The sequence below is a fragment of the Hoplias malabaricus genome, chromosome 2 (assembly GCF_029633855.1).
Source record: "Hoplias malabaricus isolate fHopMal1 chromosome 2, fHopMal1.hap1, whole genome shotgun sequence".
Lineage (NCBI taxonomy): Eukaryota > Metazoa > Chordata > Actinopteri > Characiformes > Erythrinidae > Hoplias > Hoplias malabaricus.
The window spans coordinates 29,427,403-29,443,569 of NC_089801.1; the positions used below are offsets into that span (position 1 = coordinate 29,427,403).

The window sequence follows — 16,167 nt, forward strand, 5'->3', positions numbered from 1 at the left end:
CGACACTTCAGTTTCGACAGTGTTGAACGGGTTGCCAAGTTGTGCACAAACGAGGCCTGCCATTTTCGTGGTGGAAAATTCTCGATACTTCCGTTTACTTATATGTGCGTACCATTTAATGTATATGAGTCTATGAAGAGTCTTTGATGTTAATTCCAAGAAGCTGTATTTTTAAGTTGCAATAAATATTTAATATAATTACCACAGTAATATTATTATTAAAATATGCAGAACTATACATACTGTATGCAACCCAGTATCATGCTGTTCCAAATTTCTTTACTTTTGGTTTATATTAAACTAAAACTAACGATTAAACAAATTGCATCCCACATATACAAACACACTATAAAGCAGCCGAATTCATTATTTACAAGAGGCATTCTGACAACGTATGTGTATATATTGTGGCCGTCTTTAAAATATAATATAAATAAGCTTTACATTTAGAGAGCGCTTATGACACAAAATCTGAGGTACAATATAAACGATTGTGGTCATATATATATTTTATTGTACTAGGCGTACATTGCAAGAAGGGGAAGTCAAATGAAATCTGGCAACCCAATAGTTCATATAGTGCGGTGGGCGGTCTGCGTCCGCTGTCGTCTCACAGTAGTTTCTGGAACCTCATGGTTACACCATGGAGAAGGTAAGTACCATTACCATCGAGAAAATAAAGATTATTTTCCATTGTTTACAAAACGCAAGCATCAAAACAAACTATTATTAGGAGAACACATCTGCTGAGTCTTATAATGTTCACGGAGGCTGTAATATCTGCGAGACAAATCAGTAAAAGCGGCAATGATAGAAGTTGGTTAGCTGGAGAGCTAGCATTTGCCGTTCCTGTCCTTGTGTGACAGGAGCGGCTCATTGTTAGCTCGGTGCTAAATGAGTATTTCAACTGATTAAACAGTAGCGTTAGCGAGTTTTATGTGGCAGATTATATATTCTCTGGTATAGATAGCGTACTCCTGTTTCGTTATCTGTTCAGTTTATTCATTGGTAAATTAGCTCGTATCGGCTATGAAATTAAGCGCTTGGCTTAGCCAGAGTCTTGGCCAAGATTTTGCTGTTACTGCAGGGGACTGCGACAGGTTTAATGTGTTGTTTACTGCTCTGAGGCCCATTTAAACTAACCAATTTCTTCTGAAATAAAATGCTCGTTCCTTGCATGTTTATTAGACGTTGCTTTGGCAGAATTCAAACATAAATTGAAACTTGACAGTTTAGAACGTTAGTTAACGTTTTTCAGTCAAGCAAAAGTGCCTTAAAATATTTGACAACTCTTGGAAAAGTGTGAATTGTTGTTATGACCCGTCATTTATTCTGAATATAATACCCCCCCCCAGGTCCAATGTGTTGTACATATCATATACTTATCATATATGTAACATCACCGTTTTCCAACCTTCCCTTAGTCTTCAGTATGAAACAAAATGTTTTCAGGTCGTTCATTAGTAAATTAGTCAATCCACAACAACCAAGAAAATCAAAACAGCATTTCTCTGGCACAAAATGCACTTGACAGATAAGTGTATGTTCTGATTATTCCCACGAATCACGTGATATACTGCTGTAGGCTAAGAAAGGCTGGACAAAAAGAAAAGTGAAAATATATATGGTAGTGTTTAAGCATAGTTTCTATATATGTAAATATGTTCTGTCTTCAGTTATTGAAATTAGGTTTGTAAATCATTTATGTCCTGTAAGGCACTGAGTTGGAACATTTTAGCAGACCTGTTTGAGTACCATATTTATTGTAATTTGTAATGTGCCAGTATATATCTCTTGCTCATTAAGTGGTCATAAGGGGTTGCTGGAAATTCTGTATCAGTTTTGGAAGTTGACATGGAATTTGTCCAGGTAAAAGTTCTGGAAAACAAACTTCTAAAATAAAGTGGAGTCTGTGTTAGGAGTGCAGCTATAAAGTGGTGCAATGTGTCTTTGTAGCTTTACCTTTTCCATTTCTTAAGCTGGTCAGCTGTTGCAGATTGAGATGCTATAGACAGTAAACTATTTTTTGTCCTAATTTAGTTCACATATCAGTTTTTTATGCTTCAATCTTTAATTTATCTTCTTTACATTTATGGTACATTATGGTATGCATTGTAATACAACTAAATGTATACATGTAGGCAGTCTCCAGGCTTTGAATCAGTTTGCTGACTCAGTTGTGGCTGCTGTTAATGATCGTCTGTCAGTGACATTTATGGCACTCTGTTCAGAACATGTGCGATACTGCAGCTGACACTTGAGTTCCTTTTAAATACAATAAGAGACCATGGACCTCTTTGGATATACAATGTGTTGATTATGATTTTACTATGGTTTTGTGAACTTTATAGCTCATTAGTAGGTTGTGTTTGCTGCAAATCAAAACACAGGTACAGTTATTTATATAGAGGCTGATGCTGCCACTTTTATTTGTAAAGACTTAAAGCACATTTTCTGAATCTGTTTCAGAGCTTAGATTAAGGCTGCTTCATACACCGAAAACCTACAAGCGGATGTCTGGCCTGTTTTAATTGCAGTGCTAGAGAATATCAATCTGCTACATGTTGCCGTTGTGGTTCTGGTAGAGATGTTGATACAAATTTTAAGCACTAGCATTAGGTCTAATTCTTAAATTCTGCTGTATATTTTTACTGTTTTTCTACTGTTACCATACATATTCTTCTGGTTTATAGTGTGTTGTGTTTACTTTGAGATTATAGTACAATTATGGAAAATAGAAAGTTCCTTTCATAATAAATTTATTTCATGATTCAAGATTAAACCCATGTAGGAGAGGTATGTGATGGAATGTTACTACAGGACTAGAGATTGTAATGTTATAGGCCTAGAGATTGATCCAGGATATAGGATCTGTGTAAGATATGATACCCCTTAATTTATGCACTGTAGGCAGATAATGCGTGCCATGAATGATGCAGGTTAAATTGTTAACATTGATTTAATCATAATTTCTATAATTATCTGAACCAGTTACGTAGCAGGATACAAGGAGTTGTATGAATTATTGCGCTGTTAGCCTCTTTATCCTAATCATGTTGCTTTGTTTCGATACATTTACTGTTCTATAGGTAGTGAATTGTGGACTGTTGCTAGATTCTCTCATCAGCACTGTTTATTGGTGACTGTTTGCTCTCAGCATCTTTCCACAAACCATGTTTCCACCCGTGCAGCTGGTTATGTTTTGAAAAATGTACCCTCTGTACTTTTTGTTTTGGCGGAATGAGTATTTCCCTTTTTTTCTTTGTCTCTCTCCTGGGCATCTTCACATGTCATGACAACAGTCTAAATACTCTTTTTAAATTTGACATATTAATGTATTAATATGATATTTTCCCAGGTATCTCAGCTGAAAGACCAGGGAAATAAGGCGCTGAGTGCAGGAAACATTGATGAGGCAGTGCGCTGCTACACTGAGGCTTTGGCCTTAGATCCAAACAATCATGTCCTCTTCAGCAACCGCTCTGCTGCTTACGCCAAAAAGGGGGACTATGACAATGCACTGAAGGATGCCTGCCAGACCGTCAAGATCAAGCCAGATTGGGGAAAGGTAAATAAAATTATTACTACTTTTTAAAGACTGATGTTCTATTTCGTCATTGTCAGATCAGGTTAATTGGTGTTAAGAGAAGTGCTTAAGTGCTCAACATGTGATATGGGAATTCTGGGTTGATACTGATATCCGAAATTACAAATACTTGCGCAAACACTCTCTCCCCCTCGCTCTCCAAAACAGATAAAAAAACTCCAAAAAAACTATTTTTGCTTAATCCAATGTGAATTTGCTTTAATTACAAAAAGATAAAAAAAATTATCAGTTATTAATATCAGTGTTGGCTACTCCAAGGTGCTAATTATCTGTTTTTGTATCTGCCCAAAAATTCAAAATCGGTGCATCCCCAGATTAAACGTAAAGAATTACCAGTGGACCAGTAGCATGGTATCTATTTACCAATAGAGTAATTTAGAGTGTTTAAGCACTAACTCTGTGCTTCTCCACACTGTTGGAGTTGGACGAATCAGCTCTCTCCTTAAGATCAACAGCATTTCCCAGTGTTCTTCTGGCATAAAATAAATGCATCAGCATTTATTGGTTTGAAATATTGGCAAAATCAAAGCCTTACCCCAATGCTGATGATCTTTGAAAACGTAACTACCTGCAGATGCCAATAGAATCCCCATATCATTGTGCACCACTAGTTAAGGATAATGAAGATAAAATACTCTTCACCACGCGCAAAATAAATTTTCTCAATTTTTTATTGTCTGGGAACATATCGAAATGCAATGCAGCTACTTGTGTGTAAAGCCAATATGCAGAGGGGTGGAAGAACGGTTGCATTGTATGGTCGAATCAGTTAATCATGCACATGCAAAGGTTTCACCTGGAAGAACACAAGGAGTTCCTGCTAGCTAACTCACAGGAAGACACCAAAATGCAGTAGACTCTTGCTGATGCTCTCGAGAAATGTTATGAATGTTGACCTGTATGTTAGGTGGTACATCCACTAGAGGGCAGTTCAGAATCTAAAGTCTCTAATGACGTGGAAGTGATTGTGTGATATGTTCTTGCTATGATTAAAGGTGAAAGGGGTTATTTTGTAAACAGCAACAGTCTGTGAGGCCATTAAATACTTCTTAAAAATGTTTTCATTCGTTTGTCTGAAGGCAGTGGTCATGTTTTGCTTGAACTCTCAGCTCAACTGCCCCAGAGGTGGTACTGCCCCGTTCGGTCTATCCGTAAGCTTTCAGAGCATCCATGTTGACAAACATAAACGCAGATTATGAACAGCATGCTTAGTGTGTATTTGTGTTGAAGGTAAATGAGCCTTTAAAGTTATTACTTGTTTAACAATGATGCATATATTGTCACTCAGGGCAGGGAACACTAACATGATTTAGTTGTTTTAATTTCAGGGTTACTCACGAAAAGCTGCAGCCTTGGAATTTCTAGGAAAACTTGAGGATGCCAAAGCAACCTATGAAGAGGGCCTCAGACAAGAGCCATCCAACCAGCAGTTAAAGGAGGGGCTTCAAAATATTGAGGCACGGCTAGCAGGTATAAAGTCTTTATGGCATGCTTATACCTCAGTATCTTTAATTCTGAGAAATCAAAATTATTGCCTTTACAGACTACTGTATCAAAGCTGCATCCAGTTGCATGTCTTTTACAATTGGCAGCTCTGAATCTGGTGCCTTTTTTTTAAGTGATGTAGCACATCAAAATGCTGTGCTGCTATTTGTGTGTAAAGCCAGTAAGCCAAGGGGTGGAAGAGCAGTTGCGTTGTACAATCCAACCGATTAATCAAGCACATGTAAAGGTTTCACCTGGAAGAACACCAGGAGTTCATGCTAGTAAACTCACAGGAAAACACATGATTAGTCTTCATTAAAACTGGAAAAAAAAGCTAGCTGAAATGCAGAGAAAGACTTTCAATTTATTTATGTGTTTACTGTGTTACCATATTTCTGACCATTTGAGGCATGCTCAACACATGATCTTGATGCTTTACAACCCATGACTCTCTACATTATTGATGTATATTACATTGCAGTGGTAATTTTCTTTCTTCAATGCGTTCTGCCCCAGAAAAGAAAATTATGAACCCATTTGCCATGCCCAACCTGTATCAGAAGCTAGAGGCAGACCCTCGGACACGGGCACTGCTGACTGACCCCAGCTACAGAGAGCTGCTGGAGCAGCTTCGCACCAAGCCATCTGAACTTGGAACGTGAGTTCTGTTCCCTTCAAAGCATTTCCCTCACACTTTCATCTTTCTTTTCCCAATTTACTCTTTTTATTTAATTTTATTTATTTATTTATTTCCTCAGACTATTTTTTTTATTTAATTCTCTCTCCAAAGAACCTCTGGCTGCACAGAGAAGTTTGGATCACTTCTTTCCATTGCTCTTATCTTTCATTTCCCCTTTTGTGCCTGTTTCTCTCTGCCTGTCAATCCCCTAAGCCCATGCTTCAGTAGTAGTGTTCTTGCACACTCGCTAACATTTCTATTCCTCCAGTCCATAAACTCACAGCTCATCCAGTTGCTTCTTACACACCTTTCCCACACCTAGTGCTTTGCTGCTTTCCACTGCTCATCCTTTTTTATTCCTGTCACTGTATAACAATATGATTTTCGTTTGTGTTCTCTCACTCACTCACTCACTCATTTGCCCTGTGTAGGAGGTTGCAGGATCCAAGAGTGATGACGACTCTTTCAGTTTTACTGGGTTTGGACCTGTCTGGCATGGATGAAGATGAGGAGCCTTCACCACCACCTCCACCTAAACCCAAAGAGACAGCTCCACCTCCTCCCAAAGATGAAGACTTGCCAGAAAACAAGAGACTGGTACAAACTCAATCATAAATGTTGACAAGAGTATGACATTATAATAGGTCAATGTTCCAAATTGAGCTAAAATTTTAAACCTATTTTTAAGTGCTTGTGGGGAAAATGAAACGGACATTATTATGCAAAAGTTGAGGGTGAGCCTTGTCAGATGTCTCTCTGAAAGGCAATAACTGCCCAATGTCTCCAGAAAACACATTTCTGTTTCTTGTAATGCAGTGTTGCTTTGTCTGTTGAATTTAACATGCAGTATTGCATATGCTAAATGTAAAGCACTTTTTCCAATGTGTAACTCGATAAATAAATTAATTTGTTAAAATTAAAGCTTTAAAAAAAAATCTAGTCCAGTCTGAAATGTTGCATAAATTTTATTGTTAGTCTGCTAAATTGCTGGCGGGTGAATAATCAAATGTGTGTGTGTGTGTGTATATAAAGATGTTATCATGTCACGTTAACCTGTAACATTAACATTTCGAAAGGAAAAAGTGTTTACATGTTACATGACTTATGAAACTTTGCTCTTTCTTGTAGGCACTGAAGGAGAAAGAGCTTGGGAATGAAGCGTACAAAAAGAAAGACTTTGCCGCTGCCCTCAAACACTATGAGGAGGCGTGCAAGCATGACTCCACTAACATGACTTACCTGTCCAATCAGGCCGGTATGTATTTTAAATGATAACATACAGCATCTTTTCATTTTTTGCACTCACGCTTTGTCTACTCTCCCTCACTGACACACACACACTCACTCGAAGTGGGTTTATGCTCGCACAAACACACACCATATGTTGCAGGAGCTGTTTGTGTGTAGCATAAATTTCCCCAAGCCCCCCTCAAGCTGCTTGTTATATTGGTTCCACGGTCAGACAGTGTGCCTGTTTTTTCTTCACAGCAGGGAAAGCATAAATATTTAATAAAGTAACCCTCCTAATTGAAGCGTTTAACATAGTGTCTCTCTCTGTCACGCTCTCTCTCTCTCTCTCTCTCTCTCTCTCTCTCTCTCTCTCTCTCTCTCCAGGGCAAAACTGTCTTTAAAAAAAAAACAGCTTGTGTTGTCTGTATGCATTTATTTGATTATGCATTAGTCTCAGGAAGCACCTTGCATTTTGATGTGTTCTAATTGGCCATGCATACGTCAGCTTTACTGAGATCTTATTTAGCATTTGGAAGCATCTGGTGTCTTTGACTTGCAAATATTGACATCTAGTAGTTCTATCTACTGGACACTGGTGAAATTATAGATGAAAATCTTATTGAAAAATTGTATGTATGTGTTTGTAAAATATATACACATATTCACCAGTCACTTAATAAAGTACAGCTACCTTGTATCTACATTCATTGTCCATTATATCAGCTCCACTTTCAGTGACGTTGAGGTGGTGGCATGTTATGGTATAAATGTTGACACAGTGCTGGTGGAGTTTTAAACAGGTAATGGTCAGTGTTTGACTGAGAATAGTCCACCAACTAATAACGTCCATCCAACAGCATTCTGTGACCACTATTGACAGACTAAAGGAAGACCAGCACAAACTGTCCAACCATAGATGAACTACCAAGGAAACAATTAATTTCTGTCTTTATAGCATGCTGAAATACTGATAGTATAAATCTACAGATCATAATCTAATCATATACATACCCTACAAAAACATTTATGGATACTCGGTTACTGCCTTTGTTTCTTTCTGTAGGGAGCTCTCTGCAGCATGAATGTACATATTTATTCTTCCAAAGACTAAAATAAAATTTAATAAAACTTCCTGGAACAGGAACAAGAATAAAAAGATGAAAAAAAAAAAAAATATTAACACTGACCTTTTGCCATAATGTCTTTCAGACTCTGGGTAGTAAACTTGGTTATTAAATCATACATTCAGATAAAGTACAAATTATGGTTTGCTTTAACATTTTCAGTTATAGTTGAGGTGAAAGTGTCTGTATTCTTTTGTGTCAGCATTTTTGTTTTAAATTCATTTTCAGCTGTGTTCTTTGAGATGGGAGAATTTGACAAGTGTAGAGAATATTGCGAGAAAGCCATTGAAGTTGGGAGAGAGAATCGGGAAGACTACAGACAAATAGCCAAGTAAGTGTTTGGGTACATGTGCTGTTATAACCATTTGTCCTATTGTAGAGAACACAGCAGGGGTTAATTTACTGTCCACACACTTGGTCACCACAAAAAAAGATGTTCACAGATATTCAGACACTATTCTGCCTTGTCACCTCTCAGATCATAACGGAATAAAAAATAAGAGTGTAACATGGACATATTTAGTCACATTTGGTTTTCACTATATTGTGCAAAGTTATAATTTTATTTTCATTCTCAGGGCCTATGCCAGGATTGGCAACTCCTATTTCAAGCAGGAGAGGTATAAGGAATCCATTCAGTTCTTTAACAAAAGTCTGACAGAGCACCGCACTCCCGAGGTGCTGAAGAAGTGCCAGCAGGTAAGTTGGCTCTGAAATTAGACCATAGCCTGGTTATTAAAGACAGATATAAAAAAGATACATCAAATAAAATGAAATCAAAGTTTATTTGGCACATAGTCATACATAAATGCCTTGATAACTGCTCACTTGTGAAAGAAATGTAAAGTCAAAAAAGGATTGATCTGTAAGACAAATATTAAGATTACATAAAATATAATTCATTCATTATCTGTAAGCACTTATCCAGTTCAGGTGGGTCCAGAGCCTACCTGGAATCATTGGATTACACCGGAATACACCATGGAGGGGCTACCTAAAATATATTTTTTTTTAAAATGTTAAAAAAAATGTATTTATTATAGTATAATATAATTAGTGGAGTTGTGCAAATAACAGTACGGTAAACTTCATTAGAGAGATGAATTTGTAGCATGTAAAGTGTGAGTACATCTTCAAAATAATTGAGTTGTACTTTTTTTAATGTTGTGCTGTTGTTCAATTTTCCTGCCCATTGACCTGTCATAGGCTCACAACTTCAACGGTTCTCAAACTGGTCTTTTGAACCCTCCAAAATGTTCACATTTATTCTGTGTTGTTGTGGGATAGCTCTACAGTGAGGCTGAAACACTTTGGGCATTGTTGAGTAATGGTTTTAGGACCACTGGGGAAAATGGGCATTAAAACATACAGGATATTGCTGCTATAGGAACTGAAACTTCTAGACCAATATAAGAATAAGGTTTTTACTGTCATTCATTTCAAGTGAAAGTGTGTTTTGTCCTACAGGCAGAGAAGATAGTGAAGGACCAAGAGAAATTGGCTTACATTGACCCAGATCTGGCACTGGAGGAGAAAAACAAGGGAAATGAGGCCTTCCAGAAAGGTATGGCAGTCTTGAAGTGGTTGCACATTGTGTGTGATTGATTGATTGATACGTTGTTTGATTTTGTTTACTTCACTTGACAAATTTTGTTTCATTCCAGTAACTGATTATTGTCATTCGAGAGGTAATAAGTGTTGACTTTACAGAGCTACAGAAACACAAATACACCATCTTGATAAAGTCCTGTGAAGTGTGTTTTTGATTAAAGCTGAGCCCTGATATACATTTTATGACACATTTTCCACACACTGATGCAGTTTTTCAGATAGAGAGTGTAGCAAATCTGTCTTTAGCCATCCAATCTATCCCCAGAATGATTGGAGGCCCTCTTGTATTTTCAAACAGTTTCCTGTTGTGTAAAATGGTCTGCAATGTCACTGGTCAAGTGATTCATATAATGGCAAATAAGAAAGCTGGAAGGATAAAAAAAAAATAAAAGATGAACAGATTCACAGGCGCAGCATGCATGCAGTGGACCACAGAGATGGAGGAAGTGCTATTGAATACTAGCAAATGCACAAATGGCTTGGTGTCAAATAATTATCACACCTCAAATGACAAAGAGGTTGGTGATTGAGAAAGTCGTGCTGTGTAGGTTTATCTTAAGGTGAAAAATGCTATATGATTCAAATGATTCATGATTTTAATATCCATGACTAGTGGCTTTAATATATGCAAGTCATGAAGTGTCTTGGAAGAAACTCAAGAAATTAATATCTGAACAAGTCAGGAGCTGTAAATGACTGCAGTCTCTTTACTGTGTGTGTATACATTTGTAGGAGACTATCCTCTGGCCATGAAGCACTACACAGAGGCTATAAAGAGGAACCCCAGTGACGCCAAGCTCTTCAGCAACAGAGCAGCTTGCTACACCAAACTACTGGAGTTCCAGTTGGCACTTAAGGTACAGAACTGAGGAATTGTAAACGTATCCTCAAAACTAACTTAATTACATGCAGCACTGCCCATATTTTATTGCATTAAATACGTTCATGCATTTATCCAAAGTCATGATTTGTTTTGTCTTTTTATATAGGATTGTGAGGAATGCATCAAACTGGACCCCATTTTCAGTAAGTTTTATAACTTATTTTAAAATGTTTTATTGCTTAATTTTTTTTAAATTAATTTATTTATATAAATGTGTTTATTTTTTAATATAAATCTGTCTTGTCTGCTCATATAGTTAAAGGGTACACGCGTAAGGCTGCAGCACTTGAAGCAATGAAGGACTATTCCAAAGCCATGGATGCCTACCAGAAAGCTCTGGAGCTGGATTCCAACTCTAAGGTATTACTTAATAACTCAAAACACCAATAATGAGTGACGGAAATATACCTTGAACTTTATGTTACTGATTTTAATTTAATAAAACCTTACAATAGCTGAACATTAGAATATAAACGTTGAATATTCAATGTTTGAGCTGGAAAAATATTGCCATATTCAGTCAGCTCAAAATGGGAAAGATTATTTGATTTCCCCAAGTGATTTTATGTTACTGAACTAGATTTTGTTTTTCTTCCTCAAAATGCAACACAACAGCAGACATTTAGATTGTTTAGTTTGCATTCCTTCCAACCACCGAAAAAATAAATGTTATGCATATCATAGTGCAGAAGAATTATGGTATCACCCACGCTTATCTGTGTGCAGGAAGCAACAGAGGGTCTGCAGCGCTGCATGGTGAGTCAGGCCGTGCGAAATGACAGCCCAGAGGAAGTGAAGCGGAGGGCCATGGCTGACCCCGAGGTGCAGCAGATCATGTCTGACCCTGCCATGCGCATGATCTTGGAGCAGATGCAGAAAGACCCTCAGGCCCTCAGCGAGTAAGATATCCACACATGTCTGGCTCATGCTTTTTTCCACCAACCTGTAATTTCTTTCACTCTTGACACTTTATATCACTTATTTAAATATGCTTAGAACCAAAAAAATATTAGCTAGTTGCATATGTACATAGTGGAGTTACGGCATCAGTTTTAAAATGTCCCCTAATACAAAGGAATGTTCATAGAGATGTGTCTGTGTGTGGTTGCCGTGGTCAAGTTACTGTGCCAGACTGAAACTTTTCTTTCTGTCTCTCCCTGCAGTCACCTGAAGAACCCAGTTATTGCCCAGAAGATTCAGAAACTGATAGATGTTGGACTCATAGCCATTCGGTAATCATTAGAGAACATTGAGAATATCCAGGGCTACCACCATCCAGATGAACACCGCCACAAGACCACAGAGGGAAGAAGATGCTATTCCAATCAGATTCTCGCTCACCAAAATGTACACATCTTTGTGATAGGATTTTTTTTTATTATTATTATTATTTCAGTGTAAGGCCTTAATTAGCTTCATAAAACCTGTTATGTCAAACATATAACATGCAAAACTACATTTTTCGCAGAACAATCTAGTTCAGGTGTTCTATCAAGTGTTCATGTCTCATTTTATTTTTTTTGCCATTGAGAATGTGTAGCTGAAGCTTGTCAGTGTATTAGCACATAAAGAAGCACTGGAGAGAATCTTGTGTTGTACCAGATTTTTTTTTTTTTTTTTTTTATCTCATCTCCCCAACTCACTCAATTCACATCACACTTAGACTGGCATTTTTTTCATGGCCCTCCTGGATGCAGTATGAATTGCAAAAACATTTTGAGATGCTTATTGCTATCATTAAACAAAAACATGACAATTTGTTTATTTTGTTGCTACTTGGGGTGTGGTAGTATGTGATCAAGATGAATTTCAGGACTCTTATAAATTCTTATCAGTCACCTCGGGGTAAGAGTGCATGTCTGTGGTTGGTTTCTTGCTGATACTGTAATCATATTCATGGGAAAGTCACCATGTTTTAAGATTGGCTGCCTACATCTGGTTCAAAATCACTGTGAAACTGAGCAGTGTGTTTGATTATTTATACTTATTCAAGCTCAACAGAAGGAAGGCTAGGCTCCTTGTTAATCCACCACCACCTGTTTAGGTATTAATTTCCAGAAGGTAACTGCTTCTTTGTATTTGTAACCTATTTTAAAAAGAAGGGGTGAATTTCATGCAGGTGAGACCGTTTTAATATGGACATGAAAGCTGAGGCCCAAGGGAAAAATGATCCTAGATTAGCACTCTTAATTTGAGGAGTCAGATAATATGCAAGTTCCCATGTTGTAGTTCAAATAAAATACTGTTTAGCTTTGCTCAGTGGATTGAGACAAATTTAGAAACTAAATCACATCGTGGTGCTCATAAAATATATATATCTCACATTTATAGGTTGAGCTCTGTTTTATTGATTGTCGCAGTGATTTAATATACAAAGAAACATCTTAGGGACCCACCCACCCCTTAGTGTTTTAATATCTCTAAAAAGATACTAGGCTTCAAATCTGAAATAGCATCTTAAGAGTTTCAAGTGTTTCACTTGTTTACAGGGTGCCTTTGAGTTACAAAATTTGGAGGTGGGTCTCTCTCTGCACCATGGTTCCCAGTTTACCTGAAAAAGAGCTTCGTGTCTGTGGGACTTGGGAGCACCCCTTTGCCTGTTGTTCATCTCATGTTTTCATATTCAGCATCAAGAGCAGAATGGGACTTTGGCCTTATGAATGTCTTTGGCTGTTGTCATGCTCCATGTCTTTTCACTTAAATAAACTCTTTGACTGACGACATGAAGGGGTATTTATCTTGTTTCGACTTGAGTTGCTCCTAACAGTCACATTTTGGTCAACGATGACAGAACACAAATGGCTGACACTCAAATTATTGCCTGTGGTCACTTCTTAAAATAGGCCTTGATTTCCTTTTTTCTATGGCACTTACTGTAATCTGAAAGGTGGTTTGGGGGTGGATCGGTAAGCACATCACATATACAAGACATATTTATGGTTAGAAAAATCTAGTTTTTATTCAATGTCAGTTCACAACAATCACATAGTGGTGCCAGTGTGAAAATAGTAGTTGAGAAGTAGTGTTTATTGGTGAATTATAGAAAAAAGTGTTGGTTTGTTTGCAGTACTAATTGACAGCAGGGTGAAATAGATATTGCAACCTATGATCAACAATGGCCCACAGACTCATTTTTAATGCCTAATTCTTCTTTGTCAAATCTTGAGAGAGGGAGGACTGGAAAGTTTCCTGTAAGAATTCTAATTGCCGTTAATACAAATAAATCACCGAACAGTGTTACAACACATTTAACACTCAACACTTTGGAGCTCATACCTTTAAAGTTCTTATATGTAATGCTGATGTGTAGCCATCTTGTGGTTCGTATCACTATTAAAGTGGTTCTGTAAGATTCTCTAGAACAATTTCACAAAACCATTCTTCCAGAAGTGCATTTGTGCGGTCAGACACAGGTGTTGGATGTGAAGGCCTGGCTCAAAGTCACCGCTGTAATTCATCCCAAAGGTCTTCTATCAGGTTGCAGGCCAGTCATGTTCTTCCACACCAAACTCGCCCATTCCATGTCTTTATGCTCTTTATTGCTTTGTTCACTGATGCTCAGTTATGTTGGAACATGGAAGGACCATCCTCAAGCTGTTCCCACAAAATTGGGAGTATAAAATTTTCCTAAATGCTCAAGCATTAAGAGTTCCTTTCACTAGAACCATAGGGCCAAGCCCAACTCATGAAAAACAACCCCACACCATAATCCCCCTTCACCAAACTTTACACTTGGCGCAATGCAGTCTGACAAGTACCATTCTCCTGGCAATTGCCAAACCCAGACTCATCCATTGGATTGCCAGACAGAAAAGCATGATTTGTCACTCCGGAAAACACATCTCCAATGTTCTAGTGTCCAGAGGCAATGTGCTTTTCACCTCTGCATCTAATGCTTTGTGTTGTGCTTGGTGATGTAAGGCTTGGATGCGGCTGCTTGGCCATGGAAACCCATTCCATGAAGCTCTCTATGCACCGTTCTTGAGCTAATCTGAAGGCCACAGGAAAGTTGCTGACCTTTGGGCACTATAAAACACAGCATCTGCTGACCCTGCTCTGTTATTTTATGTGGCCTACCTCTTATTGAGTTGCTGCCAGATGTGGTTATGTTATGAAACCACTGACACTGTAATATTTAGTAGCGAGGACATTGCACGACTGTAGTTGCTGCACAGGTGGCATCCTATCACGGTACTACACTGGAATTTACTGAGCAACCCTTCCTTTCACAAATGTTTTTCTGCATGTGTAGGTGCTTGGTTTTATATCTGTGGCCATATAAGTGATTGGAGCACCTGTATATGTACACATAGTACTGTGCAGAAGTCTTAGGCACCTAAGATAATTATATATATTTAAACTATTGCCTTCTCTTTAAGTGTGGAAGAACAATGTTTTATTCAGAATCTCCTTTATTGCATGAATTTGTTAAATCAACAGCACACATTATTTAAATTCATTATTTATTAACCAGTAAAATTAGGTATTGGATGATATAATGCTATTTGGTTGTATTCTAATGTTGTGCGTTATTCGTTGTTTGTTTGTTTGTTTTTAGCAAAAAAAAAAACACCCTCAGATAAACAGCTTTTTAAATCTCAGAATCTCTTAATATATTTCTATATCTCTTGTAAGAAATAATTTGGGGGTTCAATGTTGTGTTTTCATTGCTAATGACAAATGGAAACGCCTGAGGTGCAGAAGTATGTGAGGGTGCATCAGTGATCATGAAACTGGTGTCTTGCATATCTCATTATTTTCTACATAGAGAGATGTTCCTATCAAGACAACATTTATTTTCCTGGGAGGTACATGATTACTAGAAAGACAAGGCCAGGTGTCATTCTATATGTGCTGCAATGGCTTCATAGACACAGTGTGTGTGTTTGCTTGCATGAATTTCAAATTATTATTTTTTTATCTTTGGTTTTTTATTATAGAATTTAAAAAATGATCAAAAAAGAGATAAACAGAGGCAGTCATATTTCACTCCCTTTCACTACATTAGAAATTATTACCTAGAAAACACTCCTTTAAAGGGCGGCACGGTGGCGCAGCAGGTAGTGTCGCAGTCACACAGCTCCAGGGGCCTGGAGGTTGTGGGTTCGATTCCCGCTCCGGGTGACTGTCTGTGAGGACAGTCTCCTGTCTGTGACTGTCTGTGAGGACAGAGGTGTGTTCTCCCCGTGTCCGCGTGGGTTTCCTCCGGGTGCTCCGGTTTCCTCCCACAGTCCAAAAACACACGTTGCAGGTGGATTGGCGACTTGAAAGTGAATGTGTGTGTGTCTGTGTTTCCCTGTGAAGGACTGGCGTCCCCTCCAGGGTGTATTCCCGCCTTGCGCCCGATGATTCCAGGTAGGCTCTGGACCCCCCGCGACCCTAAATTGGATAAGCGGTTACAGATAATGGATGGATGGATGGAAACACTCCTTTAAATACCTTAAAAGTAGCTTAAAGGTAGGGTGACCAGACGTCCTCTTTTTCCCGGACATGTCCTCTTTTTTAGACTTAAAAAATGTCCGGGCGGAATTTCACAAACGTCCGGGAT

The 16,167-nt window shown here is 38.0% G+C and overlaps 1 protein-coding gene across 1 annotated transcript; it reads left to right on the plus strand.

The window, feature by feature from the left end:
• Window positions 1–579: 579 nt before the first annotated feature.
• stip1 (stress-induced phosphoprotein 1) lies at window positions 580–13,334 on the plus strand. Its single transcript, XM_066662000.1, has 14 exons — window positions 580–652; window positions 3,359–3,568; window positions 4,936–5,077; window positions 5,609–5,750; window positions 6,203–6,368; window positions 6,900–7,026; window positions 8,354–8,456; window positions 8,704–8,824; window positions 9,593–9,689; window positions 10,469–10,593; window positions 10,726–10,762; window positions 10,876–10,979; window positions 11,346–11,518; window positions 11,783–13,334. Exons 1-14 carry the CDS (start codon window positions 644–646, stop codon window positions 11,853–11,855), a joined length of 1,629 nt encoding a protein of 542 aa, XP_066518097.1. The 5' UTR covers window positions 580–643; the 3' UTR covers window positions 11,856–13,334.
• Window positions 13,335–16,167: the final 2,833 nt, after the last annotated feature.